A 17,488-nucleotide genomic window follows, 5' to 3' on the forward strand; every position below is an offset into this window, starting at 1 on the left:
TATGCGCTCTGAGCACCCCGCACACGAGGCCGACACTGTCATCCGCCACGGCCGTGTTCAGGGTGGTCTCCAGCCCACGCGTGCGTTCGGTGACGCCGTCTACAAGTGGACGACGAAGGAGGGCGAGCAGATCGCCGATGGCATGCGCGCCGCCGGCCAGCCCAAGACGCGCAACATTCGCCCGTGGAACTTTACCCCTCCTTACGTTACCGCCCGCCCGGAGGTGACCCACCGCCAGCTCGTCAACAGCAAGGGCGAGAAGATGCGCTTCGTCATCCTTGCTACTGACGGACGTGAGTTTCCTTCTCTGCGCTCTGTGACTGACGAACAGTATGGGACCGCCTGACCTCTGAGGAGGCTGCCGCGCTTGTTGCATCCTTCATGACGCAGCCCAAGCGCGACGATGTCCCTAAGACGGAGCTGCCGAAGGAGCTCAAGCTGACGACCACCGAGCCCCGGCCATTCCCCGTCCAGCCTCTGCCCGGAACAGCAGACCGCGCCAGCGGCGAGTGGGCGTTCGAGGGCGACGACAATGCCGCGACCCACCTCATCCGCAACGCCTTTGGAGGCGGCGACCGCAAGGAGCGCTCCGAGCTGCTCAGTCTGCACGGAAAGGCGTCCCGATACTTCCGTGACGATGTCACTGTCTCGTGAGTTTGATCAATTGCACCAGTGGACTCCAGCTTACATCCCAGGGTCCTCTTCTTCAACGACGACGAGTAGGTTGGCGTCGGCGTCAGTTTAAGTCCATAGCATCTAGATACCCCGCATCGAGCATGACATGCATGGTCCTTCCTCGGCCACCGGAGCGCCTTCCGCTGACGCGACGCGACTTCAGCCGGTCCAGTGTCAAACACGTGACTGTTGTGCCACGCGACAATCACGGACTAGGCGTCATCCGACCATCGCTGCGTCGACACTCACTCCCGCGTTATCCATCTCGAGAATTCCGCACACACTTTCGAGACCTTTCATCAAACGATACTCCAGTCCGCACACACAGCCTTCTCGCATGGACGACCTCCTCGACCTCAGCTGGTCCGACAAGCCGGCGTCTGGCTCCTCCACTTCGGGCGGGGCAAAGCCGCCGTCGGGCGCTGGCGCATTCGACTTCCTTTCGAAGCCGGCGAACCCGAGTGCGCCGAACTATTCTGGCCGGTCGACCCCGCTTGTCCCGAGTCCACGGCCAGGGAGTGCGGCCGGATTACAGGGACGAAATGGAACGAACGGCACCTCGACACCAGCCATGGGCTCTGGTCAGCGCACACCTGCTATGGGAGCCAGTGCGCCCAAGCCTGCGATCGGCGGCGACGCCTTCAGCGATCTGCTGGGTGGATCTAGCAGCCCCGCGTCTTCGGGCAAGAACTTGAGCATGGCGGAGCGTGCTGCCAAGCTCGCTGCCGAGAAGGCGGAGAAGGAGCGGCGCGAACGGGAACAATGGGGCGGCTTCCTCGATGGCTTCGATGCGCCCAAGCCCGCGAGCCCGGCCCCAGTGAAGCCTTCGAGTCCTGCGCCCTCCCATCCCATGCTCGCCCCGAAGCCGCAGCCCGCTGTTGCGCGTACTGCCTCACATCTCTCCGCACGAACATCGCCTTCGCCCAGCTCAACGACTTCGGCGCCCAAAGCCGGCTCTTTCTGGGACTCGGATATGGCCAAGTCCGCGACACCCGCCAACGACGACCACGACGATCTCGATGACTTCCTCGGCGGCAGCTCGAAGCCGACCCAGGTGAACCCGACCGGCGGAGATCTCCTGGGAGGTACCACGGGAAGCGGCTCCAAGTCGTCTGGCCCGTCTGATCCATGGGACCTTGACGCCCTCGCGGCGTCGGTGCCGTCTGCCTCGGACAAGCCGGCAGAGGAGAGAAATGACCGGCCATCAGACTTTGATTATGGCAATGACTTTGCCGAGGACGACGATGATCTCCTCGGAGGTCTTGGGAGCACGTCAGCTGTGAGTTCTTCTGCACCTCTCGAACTGACATCCAGCGCCGCGAACCTCGTCGAGAAGCCCCCTCGCGGGAAGGAGCCGCCTCGCCTCCACCCCATATCGTCGGTCAGATCGTGGAGATGGGTTTCTCGCCCGCTCAGGCCCGCGCTGCTCTGGCTGCCACGCCGACGGGTCTGGACGTCCAGGCTGCGATCGAGTCGCTCGTCGGAGGAAGTGGTGGCGGTGGTCGGGACGAGGAACTGGAGATGGACGACGAGCGTGTTGCCCGTGAGATGCAGGCGCGCGAGGAGCGCGAGGCTGAGCGGAGAGCCCGGCATGCGGCCCGCCGCGCTGGTCCTTCACGCGACTCTGTGCGCCGACAGGCCCAGCCGGCGGACGAGCACCGCGACCAGCGTGATCAGCCGGTTGATCAGGCTGAGCGCCTGATGGCCCAGGCGTCTGAGATCGGGTCAAACATGCTGTTCAAGGCGACAAGTCTGTGGAACACCGGCAAGGAGCGCGCAATGAAGGCGTATGAAGAGCAGAGGAAGGCATACGAGGAGCAGCAGGCCGCGAAGCGGCGTCCTGCTGACGGACGGCCGCGCTGGATGGTCGAGGCGGAGGAGGCGCAGCGTGCGGAGGCAAACGGCCCTGGTGATCAGCAAGAGGTGTCCGGCGGCGGGTTCCAGGACTCGGACGACGAGGCTGAGACGCGGCGTACGCAGCATTCGCAGACTGCCCAGGCTGCGCGACCCAAACCGGTGCCGCAGCCGAGCATGACGGCTAGGGAACGGGCGGACCTGCTGTTCGCCGAGGAGCCGAAGCGTGCGTACGTTTCGCCGAACCGGCGACCTGGCGGCGCCACCCGCCTCGTCGCGATCTTCCACCCCTGCGACGCCTGCAGCACCTCCCCCTGCACGCCAGCTCGTGCCTGCGACCGAGGCGCAAACCTCTGCCGCAGCCCAGCACAAGGCGAAGGGCAATGAGCACTTCAAGCTCGGTCGGTTCACGGAGGCGGAGGTGGCGTACTCTGCTGCGATCTCGGCGCTGCCAGCGGGCCACATCCAGCTCGTGCCGCTCCACAACAACCGTGCGGCGACCTGGCTCAAGCTCGGCGAGTCGACCAAGGCGATCCAGGACTGCGGCGTCGTCATCGACCTCGTCGGGCCCAAGTACCACCCGAGCAGAGAGGCGCCGCTTCCGGCGGACTGCGACGTCAAGCTCGGTGATGCGCTGGTCAAGGCGACCTCAAAGCGCGCCCAGGCGCACGAGATGGGCGAGAAGTGGCGTCAGGCGCTGGACGACTGGGAGCGTGTGATGGGATACGACGCCGCTCTCGGCGGGCAGGGAAGCAAGGCGCAGGCGAGTGAGGGTATCAAGCGTGCCAAGGCGATGCTGGACCCGACACCGAAGGCGACGCCCAAGCCCTCGAAGCCGTCTACGCCGCGCCCGCCCTCGCGCCCCGCAGATGTGGGCAAGTCTGCCGCCGTCGCGGAGCTGCGCAAGGCCGCCCAGCAGCAGGAGAAGGAGGATGAGGCACGCCTGGCTGTCAAGGACGCAGTGGACGCCAAGCTCGACGCCTGGCGCAAGGGCAAGGAAACCAACCTCCGTGCGCTGCTTTCTAGCCTCCAGCTCGTGCTCTGGGAGCCCGTGCTGCTCAAGGTCGGCATGCACGAGCTCGTCACCGACAAGCAGGTCAAGATCAAGTACATGAAGGTCATTGCTCGCTTGCACCCGGACAAGCTCGCGGGTATGAACACGACGCCGGAGCAGCGTCTGCTCGCGAACGGCGTTTTTGGCCAGCTCAGCGAGGCGTGAGTACCTGCCCCATTATAGCATCTGCAGATCACTGACAGTGCCACAGATGGGCCGCGTTCAACCAGTAATCAGGTGCCACACTTGCAACAAGGCGTAAGTGTTGACTGCTTCATCGTGGATTCGAGCTAACGGGACAGAGTAGTGGGCGAGTGCATCCGAGTAGAATCACACCTGAGTAGCCGCACTCGACTTCCATCGATTCCATTCCAGGGGAAGCCCACTTCGCGGCCGGAATCACGGGACACAGCGACTTGTAGCCGTGCGTGGCCCAAAACCGTTCCGCGTTCCGCCCATGCCTGATTGTCGCGGCATGCGCAATGGGCATTCCGAGATCGGATCGTCCGGTCCGATTGCCAGAATGCCCTCACAGTTTGCCCGTTAGAAGACCCCTTGATGCCCGCCTCATGCCCATCGATGCCCGTTCATTGCAGCGATCGTGATCATCACTATTAGTATCCGATGATGTGGCATGCGCAGCCTGTGTGGCTCGACACCCACAATACACCAACACATAATGTTAGAATAGATGCATTGCGCTACGGGATCAGCACTGGAATGCAGTGGCGAGCCGGCGAGCGTGGCAAGCGTCGGCGACGGGACCGACGTCGGCCAGTCTTCCGCTGCGGCTGCTGCAGACGTTGCCCCGCGTGTGTCAATTCGACGATAAATGAGAAAAGGAGTGACTATGAATGCAAGAAGGACGGGATATAGCAGTTAAGTCGCTCGGCAAACCCGAGCTCGAGCCGGTCCATCGATACTCCGTGTCTATTCCCGACGCAGAGACCGCTCTCCGCGTATCGAATCCGTCATGTGGTCCCCAGCGAGCATACACACGCGGGACCCGATTGATCGGGCATCGACCTTTGCACAATCGATTCCAGGTATCGATCGGAGTGTGCCATCCCGCTGCAAGGGCTGGAACGTTGCCAGCAAAGTGACTCAGCAAGGCCAGCAAGCCGGCAAGAAGCGCAAGAACCTCACGAGAAGGCATTGTGAATTGGTGAAGGTCGAAGAGGTCGGTGACTCCTCCGCCCTCCTTTCTGTCACTCGGTCATCAAAGTGGTCGAAGATAGAAACGAGCGGGTTCAAAAGCCACTGTTTCATCTGTAGTTGCCGTGTTGTCTATGTCCGCGAGCCGCTCGTGGATCGTTCCGTGCCGAAAGCGGCCAGGCTGAGGAGGCGCTTCGTTACGAGGTGTGCGCGGACCAATGTTGGCGGAACGGTTGATCAAGCCTCTGCCACGACTTCACTGGGCCAGGTGACTGGAATGGCTCGAGGTATGCACAGACGTGGCGGACGAGCGCGGCAAGACATCTGCCGGCCCTGTATGTGCCTGCCGAACGTTGGAATAAGGTGCTGGAGTGATCCGTGGCAGTCGGCAGTGCATTCAGCGTGAGGTTGGAGCCGTGTTGTCTACTGTATCTCCGCGAGCCGGAGTCCAGTTATCCTCTCTCCCTCCAAACCTCGCCGTGCAGGCTAGCATAACGTGAATGCCCCCCTCGACGGGAAGATCATGATTGTACGGCGCTCGAGTCCAGAGGCGGGCAAGAGCTGGAATGGATCAGCGCAGGGTACGACTTGACGACTGTCACAATTCATGCAACCGCTCTGAGTGTCCACCGATTGCTGCTACCGCCTGCGGTGAATCATGATGGTAAGCACGTAAGTTGAGAAGCCTTCTTTCCGCCTGACCATGAAACGCTCGCTGGTCTTGTTCAGTCAAGCCGACGGAACCCCTGCCCAACGGAAAGTGGGCCGCCAGTTGCCTAGAAGATGATGATCGAGAGCTCAATGAAAGCGATCGAGAGCATGACCGAGTTGGTGAGCACGCGTCCAGCGCTGGATAGCAGGCAGCTAGAATAGCACTGGCAGCACAGCTTGAGGGGCGCAAATCCGTTCCCGCTCAGCTTGCAAGGAGACATCTGACCTCTTCTTCTTCATTCGATGGGTAAGTTTAGAACGCATTGCGCACATGACAACAACAGGCGCAAAGTCGATCCGTCGGAACCCACAGCCTGGAGTACCTGGAGCCAAGCTTGCTCACTGCTGACTGTGCAATGTCTCGGTACGCTCGCTTGCGAAGGACTTAGCGGGCTCTGAGTCGGCTGTCGCTGCCGGCCCGGTTTCGGGCCTTAGCTTCAATGATAGCCACGAGAAAGTTTGTGGTATCCGGCTCGACCACTCTGCTTGCTTAGCTCCATCTTGTCTCACTTGTGAAGCCTCATCTCGCTACGGTCGCTTCGATGTCTCCAGACCAGCCCCACTGTCTGTGCCCTTGATCTCACCACTCACGCTTCTATGGCTACTCCACGCCAAGCACTCGACCATTCACGCTGAAGCGTTCTATGCGCGTTCCTCTTCATTAGGGGGCTTAATTTGAGGCATTATTGCACCCGATGTAACTCTAAGCATCGCCTTGCGGGCTCCCGCGCCCATCTTCGGGTTGTAGCCGGGTGTCGACTTCGACGCATCGGGGCATTTGAACATTGGTAGCAAGGGCAGAGTGACCCAGTTCCGCTATAGATCCTGCATATCCCCCGGCACCCGTACCATTCGTTTTGCGGGAGCTCCTAGCTTCCTGAGGGGATCAACAGCTTGAGAATGGGAGTCTGCAGCCCCGGAGCGACAACAGCAAAGCCAGTGACTGCGCTAGCACAGCAGGCGTCACCGGCAAATTGGGCGATTAAGCAAACCCCGCAAGACCGAGCACTATGCGCGCTACGGTGGCCCAAATGAAGTTCCGAACGTTAGGACGTTCGAAGAACAGTGGGTCATTTGTATCAATTTCAACGGAACCCCTGCAGGCGCGCGCATCGTCGGCCCGCAGTCCTCGGTGAGCGAGCACATCGGACCGGCCCTGCCATCTAATCCCAGCGCTACATACTCAACGAGTGTTAGCGACGGATCGTGATGACCAACCCACCATCCGCTCATCTGTAACGCAGCGAAACGTCCTAGTAGGGTTAGCCCGGGTCGTGCGTGATGTGATGATGAGTAGTTAGCCGTCAGTCCCGGGACGCAATGAGTTTGCGCATGAACGTGAATAGTGCGGAGGAAAGATGCGAAGGAGGGCGGTGCCCGCCGTCGATGTGGGCGGGCCGCTGTTCCTCGGCGTTGTGGAGTCTCAGCACTTGCCCCTCCTGGCCTCCGTTCTGGACGCTTCGGTGGCTCGACTAGACTTCGACGCCCGTGCGCTTGATGTGCAAGGCCAGTGATCGAAGGATCGCCGAGCTGCAGCTGTGCACTGCTGCGCGTCGGCGCCGCTAAGTCCGTTCGACCCGCTGGTCCCGCCAGAGCCGTTGGGCCGTTCGTGGCACCTCACAAGCGTCAGACCAGCTGTCCGTTTCTCCGAAGTTTGTCCGGATAGTCTGTGATCCGACCAGTCGGCGCCGCACTAGGCTACGGAGAGACATTAATGCCAGATCCCTGCAGCCGCCGCCATGCAAAGCGTGAGCGGCTGACTACTCGTGCCCGGTCGGTCCGGGTTTCCCTAGTCAACTGAGCACTTCTCACTGGTTCTCACTGGGTTGAAGCAGAGCCTAGTCATTCTGCCAGGGGGTAGAGATGATCGCCGAATGAACGTGCCCCCCTGCACTACTGCTGCGTTGGGACGCCTCGTACCCGGTGGCTTCCATTCTGTGAGCGTGAGGGGCAATGGAGCAGTCACTTCAACGTACTAACATTGTGATGGTACCCCCATCCTGCCTCGGACCTGCCGAGGTATTGCGTGTGAAGACGTCTCCACGGATCTTCATTTCCAACCCATCTGGAACGGACACTTTGGCAAGGTCACGGCACGTCTAGGGAGTGAACGCCAAGAGTCACTACCGGCTGCAGTCTCGCACACGCCGTAGTATCATTGTGTCGAGCACTGCCTGGGTTCTGCTGCTGTCGCAGACTGCTGTGTTTTCCAATGCTACGGTCCGCGACTCCGTGAATCCACGAAAAGCGGTCCCAGCGACTGTGTTCATGGCTAGCGTCTCTGGTGTGCCCGTCGGTCTTCCTACCTTACTCATAGTACATAGGCCAGCCTTTTGTTCGGCATTTCCGTGCAGCTGACACGTAGAAGGATGACTAGCGATCGGTCTCTCCGTAGCCTCGCAATTTCATTCTACGATCGGAGGTGACTAGAAGCCAATGGTCACTTCGGGTTTCGGATCCCGCACCGCGGTCTCGGACGATTTTGCGCGGTCTCCGACGAAGCGATGCATAGTGTCCCCCCTAAGTTGTACCTTGTCGTGTTGTCCCATCTACAGGGCTGTCGAGCACAGTTGTGATTGGAACGATTGCCACTAACACCTGGAATGTGGCGTGCAATGCAGTCTGCCACTCGCTCTCTTTCGTCGCCCAATGGACACATTCGACGGGCTCGCATCAATATACACCCTCAGACATATTACAGTGATGCAGATCCAGTGAAGGAGATGAGATCTCAATGGCCCAACGTTCATACGCCGGTCCTACGGTGGTGCTCAAGTCATTCTACCGTTCCAGCCTCTGCGCTTTCGCCCCCTTCTGGCTAGGTAGCCGAGAAGGATCTCCTTTGGCATGGTTAAGTCCTTGCTTGGCACGGCTTTGCTGTCAGGGGAAGGCGACTATGCCAAAGGGGGTTGGGCCGCGGCTATCCCCGGCCCCGCGCCGCGCAGTACAGGATAGACTGCGCTGAGGCGGCCGGATCTCTACTTTTCAAGTATCAGAACCACCCAGCTGCCGAGGCAAGATCACTCAGATGAACCTCGCAGCGAACAAGCAGCCACATTCCTTCTTGGTGCACCCGAAGACTTCTGCGCAGAGCAAGGGGTGTCGAGTCCGCAGAGTCTGGGGAAGAGCAGAAGCCAATAACCCAACAGACGGCCACCACTGCGGGGAACGAGGCATGTGGGCAGACTTGTTGCTCCGAGAGCCGTGGTATGGCGGTGGTGGTCTTGGAAATCAAAAGGATCGCCGCGCCCCGTGAGTGCCACCCGCGGACCCTCGCATGTGGGAGATGCTGTGCAGCCTACTTTGCTCGGTGAGGCGATCTTCAAGGCACTGCGCCGCGTTCCGGAATAGATAGCCCGAATATGACGTCTGCGGCTCGCAGCGTAGTCATCTGCTTCGACGATCACGTAAAGGTGACTAGGCGCATGCCCGTGCGCTAACTGCGGCAGTCTTTCGCGCTAAATGTGCTGGTCAGTCACCATTGACACTGAGTCAGTCATCGGGGGGTGGGGGGGAGGGCGGGGTCAGCACTGTCGTAATCTCGAGCTGGATTGAGATCAAACATTCCCAACTCTGGGACACGCATTGTTTCTCAACTGCAGCTCGCCCAGAGTGCCGCAGTCGCCCCCGGCGCCAGTATCCCGAGATTCTCTTGACACTCGAAGGGGCTTCTTCGCAGACTGAGTTCCATGCTGGTGCAACTCTGCCGAGACGAGGCCCGTGAGAATGAGTGTGCCGGGATCGCCATCAGTAGGGATATTGAGATGCTCCAAAGTGCCACGAAAGTTGACAGTTGCTGGCTCGTATCGAGATCAACTGCGCGAGGGTGTCGATTTGGCCGCTGCCGGGGGACACGCCGCTTTGTCCTCGGGGTCGCGGAATCGGTAGTGCTCCGGCGGGTGGTCGTGTCTCAGCCGCGGGGTCAGCACTGTCGTAATCTCGAGCTGGATTGAGATCAAACATTCCCAACTCTGGGACACGCATTGTTTCTCAACTGCAGCTCGCCCAGAGTGCCGCAGTCGCCCCCGGCGCCAGTATCCCGAGATTCTCTTGACACTCGAAGGGGCTTCTTCGCAGACTGAGTTCCATGCTGGTGCAACTCTGCCGAGACGAGGCCCGTGAGAATGAGTGTGCCGGGATCGCCATCAGTAGGGATATTGAGATGCTCCAAAGTGCCACGAAAGTTGACAGTTGCTGGCTCGTATCGAGATCAACTGCGCGAGGGTGTCGATTTGGCCGCTGCCGGGGGACACGCCGCTTTGTCCTCGGGGTCGCGGAATCGGTAGTGCTCCGGCGGGTGGTCGTGTCTCAGCCGCTTGAGTGTGCCTTTCCCGACTACATTGCAGGATGTCGCTCGGACATACCGAACGGCTCTTTCGGTTGTTTGCATGGATCGCTATACCAGTCCTCCCCAACGTGCATGGAAAGACGGACAAACAGCGTGCCCCACCTCCTCCACCTGCTGATGAAGACCTACAGTGACCCGGGGTCGCTGGGCGACGGCGGCCCACTCTTGGCGCGGTTCACCCATGAGTTATCGGGCCATTTTCATCAACGCTGCGCCGCTTGGAGGCGACGGTGCTGCCGAATGCGAGGTCAAGTGATCCGAGTGTCTCACAGCTGTGCACGGGATGCACGTTCAAGAATGCTTAATGCTATTATTGTGATATCTTGGCAAGATTTTGAGATCCGATGGAGGTGCACTTGCGAATCACGCCAAGCCGTGCGTCGGTCCCGTTCCGACGGAGTGAGTGGAGGGCTGTGGGGGCGACGGCAGCCCACGCCCACTCCTGGCCTGCGGCCTACCCACGACTACCCACAATCCGGGGGCGGGGCGGGGAACTTGGGTAGTAGCTCCGCCGCGATACGCGGAGATTGCTGCGGGGCGTCGCGCCACCGTTATCTCCGCCATGTCAGGTGCCCACGAGTGACGTGCGTTGGTTTCGGCTCGGTGGTGTAGGAGAGTGCGCACTCCCGGCGTGTGGCGGTAGACCGAACCAGTAATCGGTTCAGGATTTCTCGAAGGTAGTGGTGTAGAAACACGTTGCGTACCGTTGCGTCGTCATCTGGTTTCCTAGATTCTATTACGTGACGGGGACCCAACTTGTACAGACTTGACCCTCACGCAGTCCTACTGATCCTGCTGTACCTCAGCGATGATGCACCCGGAACCCAACTGCTGCGCCCAACCCACTGAACGAACAATTGGAATCAATCAGATATGGTGACATGGCCGGCAGCTTAGCGTCGCAACTGAATGCTCGAACGGCGGAGCGGCGGTGGTCGCTGCCCGCGATGTGGCCGAGAATCTCCTACGAGATCGGGGCCCTTAGCCCCCTTGTCCCCCGGTGCAAGGGGTTGGAAGGGGGTGCAGGCGACATGTCTCAGAGTCACGCGCAGAGTGCAGCAAGATAACGATCTAGCGAGCGATTGCTGCACACGACAGATCCTGACGAGTCTGACGAGTGTGTCGGCAAATCTGCACGGAGCAGTGTGATAGGAACAAGCGCAATCAGCCCAGGGTCCATGGTCCGAATCCGTCTTCCGGCCGGAGTTGTCGAAATGCCTCTCACATCTCTATGGTCAACAAATGGTGGGTTCTACATCGTATCTCATTTCAATGCATACAGAATTATAGGACGCACGAAGCAGCCTGTGCTTGTCATTGGAGCTCGCGAATCTGATGGGGATTCCAGCTGCTGCGATCAAGGCACTGGAACTAGAAGCTCCATGGACGTGCGCGTAAACCGGAAACGCGACAGATTGAGTTAGGCACTGCCGTTGCCTACGACATGACAAGTCAGGCAAGATGTTGCTCGCTCCAACTGATTGTGCTCCGTGGGAAATCATGAGGTCGAGCCGAGGCCGATTTCTGATCATCTGCTGCGCTTGCGATCGCTGTTCCAATCGACGAGCAGCTGTTGTGCCTGTCAACTCTTCATGGGTCTTTCAGTGCCTTGTTGAGCATGCAATATGATGACCGCCTGCTTGCGTCAGAATTGCTCCACGTACCCGCGTACGGCTGTTTTTGGCGGCTAATGCAATTCTTAATTGTTCTCACGCGGAGCTAGAGCCGTTGGACAGCCCCTTTTGCGGAGTAGTGCGGGGGTGAGTGGATGGGAACCGAGTCCTAGGTATCCTGCCGTTCCTAATTGTCACGTTTGAAAGTCACCTTCACGCTCAGCGTCATAAACAGGGTCAGGGATCGAATGCGAGGACCTCTGCAGTCTCATACTCCCCTACACAGGACGAGGGGTACAGAGGCAGTGGCCTGGACGAGTGCGCAAGTGCGCAATGCATCCCCGATTGGACCCCGGGACAACCAAGCGGGGACGGTTGTTGCGTTGCGACACCGCGCAAATCGAGGCTATTCGGTGCTCTGGGTAACAGATGGCGCTACGAAAGTCTGGACCGGCACGTTTTCTCTGCATAAGGCGACTTCCTTCAATTCTGATGACAGGAAACATGAGCCACCTCCACCAACAAGCCTGCACAACTCAGTTGTGAAACTCGTATTACGTTCCCAGAGCGCTCTCGACGACTGGGCTGGTCTGCCTGGTAGTGACTATCTGGTCCCTGGAAAGGAATGAGGACGTGCGATGAAAGTGTTTCCGGCTTCGGGTGACTTACTGAAGCCATGTATTCATTTGGGGGTTACGCCATTACCCTTTGGCTGCATCATTGCTCCTTCGGTCACTGGCTGCACGTTGCCACGAACCCCTTGCGCGTGGCCCTTGATGATTCAGTCAGACTGCATATTCTTGGTTGTCGAGCCCTCAGGCGCCAGGCAGAACCGCAGCGCCGGCATACGGAAGGGTTCCGTGTCGAACCAAAGCGAGCGAATGAATCGGAACTGAAGACAGATGCAACGGTCAATGCTCTCTCCACGCTTCTATCACACTGCTTGGCATTGGCTGGGCTGGAAGCTTCCAGTTTCTTAAACTTTGTCCAGACCATCACGACATGTCAACATCAGAGTGTCGAGGGCTAGACGCCCCGGCGGAAGACATCCCCTACAATCCATGTGACAAAGCTGCAGATATTTGGGTGTTCTAAGCATTCCGTGTGTACTCGTTACACGGCGCCGCGAGCTGCGTACGTGCGTTTGAGAGCGAAACACGTCGTATCCAACTCGCGTGCGCCAACCCTAATGGCTTATCAGAAGACGCCGAACCCGTTGTTCCAGCATTCCGTAATCCAAAACCTTCCAGTTCATTATCTGCATCGTGTACTGGAAATGCCGGCATTAATCGTGAAACTATTGGATTTAGCTCGATTGATCGCAATTTTTATTCCCCGCGCAGACGGCTGTAACCGCTCCTACCCTATTAATCGATGTCTGGTACATTCAAGCAGCCAACCTTAACGAAAACAGTCGAGGCTCCTCATCGCCGCCTTACTCAGCTCGAACGGGAATCTGTCAGCAAGGATTACATCTGCCCATGGAAGTGGATTCCGATAGGCTTCGGAGTGGAGCAGGCGCTGCGAGGCGGGGTCGTGAGCGGCGACAACATACTGAACCTTGTCACTGTACAGCCAATGAACATGGAAGGCCAGGGTCTCGGGAGCAATAAGATCTGGAAGAGATCTCACCGCCGGCAAGTTCCCGCAAGTGTGCTCCTGCATTTGGCCGCCGTGCTCCGCTGGCCCAATCGTGAGCGCCTCTCGGAGCACAGCTCGCAGCACAGCACCACCCAACTCTGCTCCGATGCGTGGACTCTGCAAGATGCAAGCTACGAGCGTGGGCTACCACAACGCTTGACTGAATGCATGGCGCATCTGCTGTCGCAGTACGCCGAATCCTAGACACGGGCGCCGTCGGGCTATACGGCTGAAGGGGTGGTCGACTCGGCTTATTTTCACAACCTCAGACATGGGCGCATCATGGACCATGGACAGTCCGGTATAACGGCCAATCGGCCACTATACGGGGCAGTCTGGGCATGGGCACGCCTCAGCAGCTCAGCAGAGTATGCAACAGAATATGTCTCTGGGAACTGGGAACCGCCATCGAACGTTCCTGGGCTGAATTCATGCTGGAACCGTGGCGTTTGATTTCGAAGCCATTCCAGCCTCGACAAATCTCAGGCCGGCGCGCTGGCACAAAGGCACAAACGGGCGTACGGCCGTAATGCAATGCTGTCTCATGATTAATGCCCAGCTCATACAATACCCCAGCGCGGAAACTTTGGGTTCGCACTCAGGTATTGCTCATTCTTTGCAGGGGGAGGCGGCAGCCTCCCAACGTAAGTGGCCGTACCGGCTTGACAAACGCCATCGCCAAGGTACTTAGGGGGTCAGGTACCCAGGCGTTTCTGGACCTTAGACTCGGCACACGGCACGCACACAAGCTCAGAACATGTACCAGAGCCTATCTCGAGTTCCAACATATTGCGTAAGGTGCGGACCAGTGTGCGCCTGCCTGTCCTGTCTGTTGAGGACGACTAGGTCATGTCTGGGAGCTTACGTGATGGCGTCGCAGGAATGCGCCGCACCCCTGCCCAGAATGAATGAACTACGGCGTGCTCCGTCTGCTCCTCTCCCTAAATTCCTTCCTTCCCTTCTTTTCTTCCTGCCCACCAAGACCATGTTACAGCATCCAGAACCCAAAGTAATCAAAATCGGCGTTTGCAAGTAACGTTTCTCGAAGAGGGAGTGCGACGCGTTCCCGCCGCCTCCGCCTGTGTCAGACGCCAGGAATTAGCGCCTTTTCCGAACTGGGTCCTCCCCTCCTGCAGGCATGCCTTCGGTGTCGAGATCGGGTTCCGCTCTCCTCGCCAAGGAGCCAATGACGGCGCCGTCGGAGTCGAAGCTACCTACGCGAGTGACTAACGACGAGTACGCGCGACTGACGGACTGTCAGCCGCTGGTTCATTCAGTCGCCCATGGATTGGGGTACCCTTGACCTGATATTACCTAAATGAGAGCGTCAACCCGCGCAACGTCTGGAGCTCATGCGACGCTTCGCTTTGGTGTGCGTTTCGTTGCGCTCCGTGACCCATCAGATCTGTCGGCCAAGTGTGCACCGAGCTGAACCCTTAGATACATGACTACGTGCCGCGTTATTCCCGCAGTCAGCTGTGTAGGGTTCCCATCACCTTCAGCTGATGGGGTGCCAAGAGACCGAGAGCTGTAGCGTTTGGTTACGGTCTGCCTGATCCAGCGTCTCCTCGATCCTCGAGGTCCAGAGCGGAGTCTGAATGAGATTCATTGCCATAGACTCATGCATCCGGGGACGGCCACGGAGCAGGGGGGGGGGAGGAACGTTTCAAGCACCTCACACGAGCTACGTTATCCTGAACAAGCCTAGTGTCCGCGATCGGGCCCCAGAGATCTGGGTGACAGTTGGAGTGAAGAATCGGGGAGATATCGGCCCATTGTTCCAGTTGGCTTGCGGCACCCATTCAAACCTGGCTGAGTTCCGGTAGAACGTGGAACGGCAGACGTTGGCGGACACGGCAGACGAGGCAAGCCATGTAGTCTGACAGCTGCCTTGCTGGAGCCCGCTTGAGTCGGTTCAGCCGACTGCTAGCAGTGGTGTTTCGTGTCAAACCCCGCCCAGATCTGTGATTGTGAATCAGGCTGCATTCAATAACCCGATCAATGAGCTGTTCATGAGATTCCTCGTCCATGGGTCGTGCACGCGAGTGCTTGCGAACGCATATGTTCGCTGGATCTCTACACGTTTCCCGTGACTCAGACCAATGTGCGCTGCGCTCCTCATCGGGTCAGCTAGTCAGCTATCAAAGAGGCCGCTCGTCTCGCACGAACATTCGTGTGCCTCGGGTTCCCATCCAAAGGGTCACTGCACGCACTGCTCCGGCACCATGGACACCAATGAAAACCACGTGGCACACGGGACACGTCGCAATCCTCTTTCCTTATCTGCAAAAGCTCGCTTCGGCTTACGCAAAATCTTTCAGCCCAGAAAAGAGCACGCCGACCTCGCTTAACCCGCATCGTCGGACAAACCTAAAATGCGGACAGAGTTCCAGGAATGTGCTTTCTTACGAATACAACGAGATTCTGGAAACGCAGCCATGCCGTAACAGCGTCCGGCAAGGATCTCATAACACCGGCACGTTCCAGGATCGAAGTCCCCTTTGGATCTGGGGGTAACTGTGTGGTCATGAATGATGGGCCACAGCTTGGCCCACAGGTCGCAGACCGAGTCCCCTGACTTCTGCCGTTGCATCGTTCGGGGCTTGTTGTGCTTGGCTCTCTATCGGGAGGGCTCATGCAAGAACGTCTTTCGGGCCATGGCGTCGAAGGGCTGAAATCCTAACGATTCAGTCGGAGCCTCCTCACAGCCCCTTGCAAGATTCCTGCTTGACCGGTTCCAGGGTTCTCCGAAGTGTGAATGGGCGGTAGAATCGCAACAGTTGTCTTGCGGTGTTCCAATAATCTCGCGCCGGCGACAGTGCGGCGGTCGAACCTATGGTCACACCACACTCTGTCGCACCTGCGTGCTAGGGCCATGGTCCAGACGTGGTATGTGGCTGCCAGTTGGAACGTCTCTGTGGGCAAAGCGGACCCACTACTGTGGCTGGGGTGCAGAATCTGCTAGGGCGGCGTCATTCGGTGCTATCAGTTCTACCGTGTCCGCAAACCTCGACCGTGAGTCATTTGCAGCAGCCTAAACCGAAGTGGGCAGACTTCAAAGCCCGTAGGCGAGCAATGAACTCCACCATGTGCATTGACTGTGGTATGCGTGAAGGCGACGCGGGTAGGGATATGTATAGTGTGCTCGGGTCGGGGCCCGATGTAGTGTCGTCGGGTGATGCCAAGGATTGAGTGAGACCATAGGGTGCGTCGTATCCGATTCCTCAAGTGGTGACAAGAGACTGGCTTCCAAGGATTTTAGAGGTCTGCGTTTACTTCCAGATCTCGGAGCCTAACTGTGTCCGAAGCACGAAATGGGAGCGCGGGTGCAAACTTTTCGAACCCTTTCGTTTGCGGTCCTCGTATCGTATCCCTCACATGCAGGTCGGCCAAAACAGAACAGTCGGCTTGGTCCGCGATCCCGCGGCCGGTCTCTGTGGAGCAAGGAACGGCGTGCCAAGCTCCCCCAGGCATGAAGGCGTGGGAGGCCGGGAACAGTGTGCGGGCCTCGACAGAACGAGGCGCACAGGGAACAGTATGTTTCCCGGCGAACGCCGCCGCCGGTGACCAGACCTTCTGCAGCTTAAGCGAACAGTCCATCCCGTAGGCGGCTGCGGCGCATCTGCACTCACGGGGTTTGAGGGAGAGAAAGATCCCCAGAATAAGCTACAGAAGCCGAGACACGACTGACGGAGAAAGACTCAGCGGTGAGCGAGGAAAAAGGCACTGTGTGGATGCTGCAGAGGCACGCGTCACGCGGTGCTTGACAGGCTCCGCAACGCCTGAAAGGCTTTCTAGTCTGGTGCCGAGCTGTGCTAAGGCACTCCTCAACGGTAAGTGAACCCAATGTAAATAGGCTGCTAAGCATGATGGGCTCTGCGATATGATTATGGAATATCTCACGTCAGCTATAACGGCATTCCATTTGAACCACAATGGTGGGTTGCAATTTCGTCTTGTCCGTTCTCGATGTCATGGTTGTTTCTGCGCCTCGCAAAAGGCACGCTAGACGGTCACAGACGGCTGTGCTGTGAGGGTCCGCAGGCTTATGCATCCTTGTTTTTACGTAGCGCGTACAGGCGAAAGTTGCATCGGTCGGCCCCATCCCACCATTTGGACCCGAATCTAAGGAACGGGTACGGCGGACAGAACTCACGATGGAGTACATACTTCTCGTTGTCTTCTTACAGTGGGCTTTAGAATACTCCGTACTACCAAGCAGAGCTTCCAGGGATAAGATGAGTCCCAGGACGCCAGATAGACTCCACCAAACGTTTAGGGGTGGTGTTCGGCCATGTCTGTCGGAATGATATCATGTTAGTATGTCCTCGACGGGCGGGTACGCTCCGCAATTCACGGCACAGATGCTGCAGGTTCACTCCGTGGCGGTCTGTCGGTGCTCGGCCCCCGTCCAACACCCCCCCCCGGTATTGCTCA

At 58.7% G+C, this 17,488-nt stretch overlaps 1 protein-coding gene across 1 annotated transcript; it reads left to right on the top strand.

The window, feature by feature from the left end:
* Position 1: 1 nt before the first annotated feature.
* A1Q1_00243 (ER organization and biogenesis-related protein) lies at positions 2-3,816 on the top strand (the record flags this gene model as incomplete). The annotated part of the gene is made up of 6 exons (XM_014326571.1): positions 2-293; positions 332-650; positions 892-1,954; positions 2,062-2,755; positions 2,835-3,744; positions 3,795-3,816. The coding sequence occupies 6 exons, from the start codon at positions 2-4 to the stop codon at positions 3,814-3,816; spliced, it is 3,300 nt and encodes a 1,099-aa protein (XP_014182046.1).
* Positions 3,817-17,488: the final 13,672 nt, after the last annotated feature.

The sequence above is a fragment of the Trichosporon asahii genome, assembly GCF_000293215.1.
Source record: "Trichosporon asahii var. asahii CBS 2479 unplaced genomic scaffold scaffold00018, whole genome shotgun sequence".
Classification (NCBI taxonomy): Eukaryota; Fungi; Basidiomycota; class Tremellomycetes; order Trichosporonales; family Trichosporonaceae; genus Trichosporon; species Trichosporon asahii.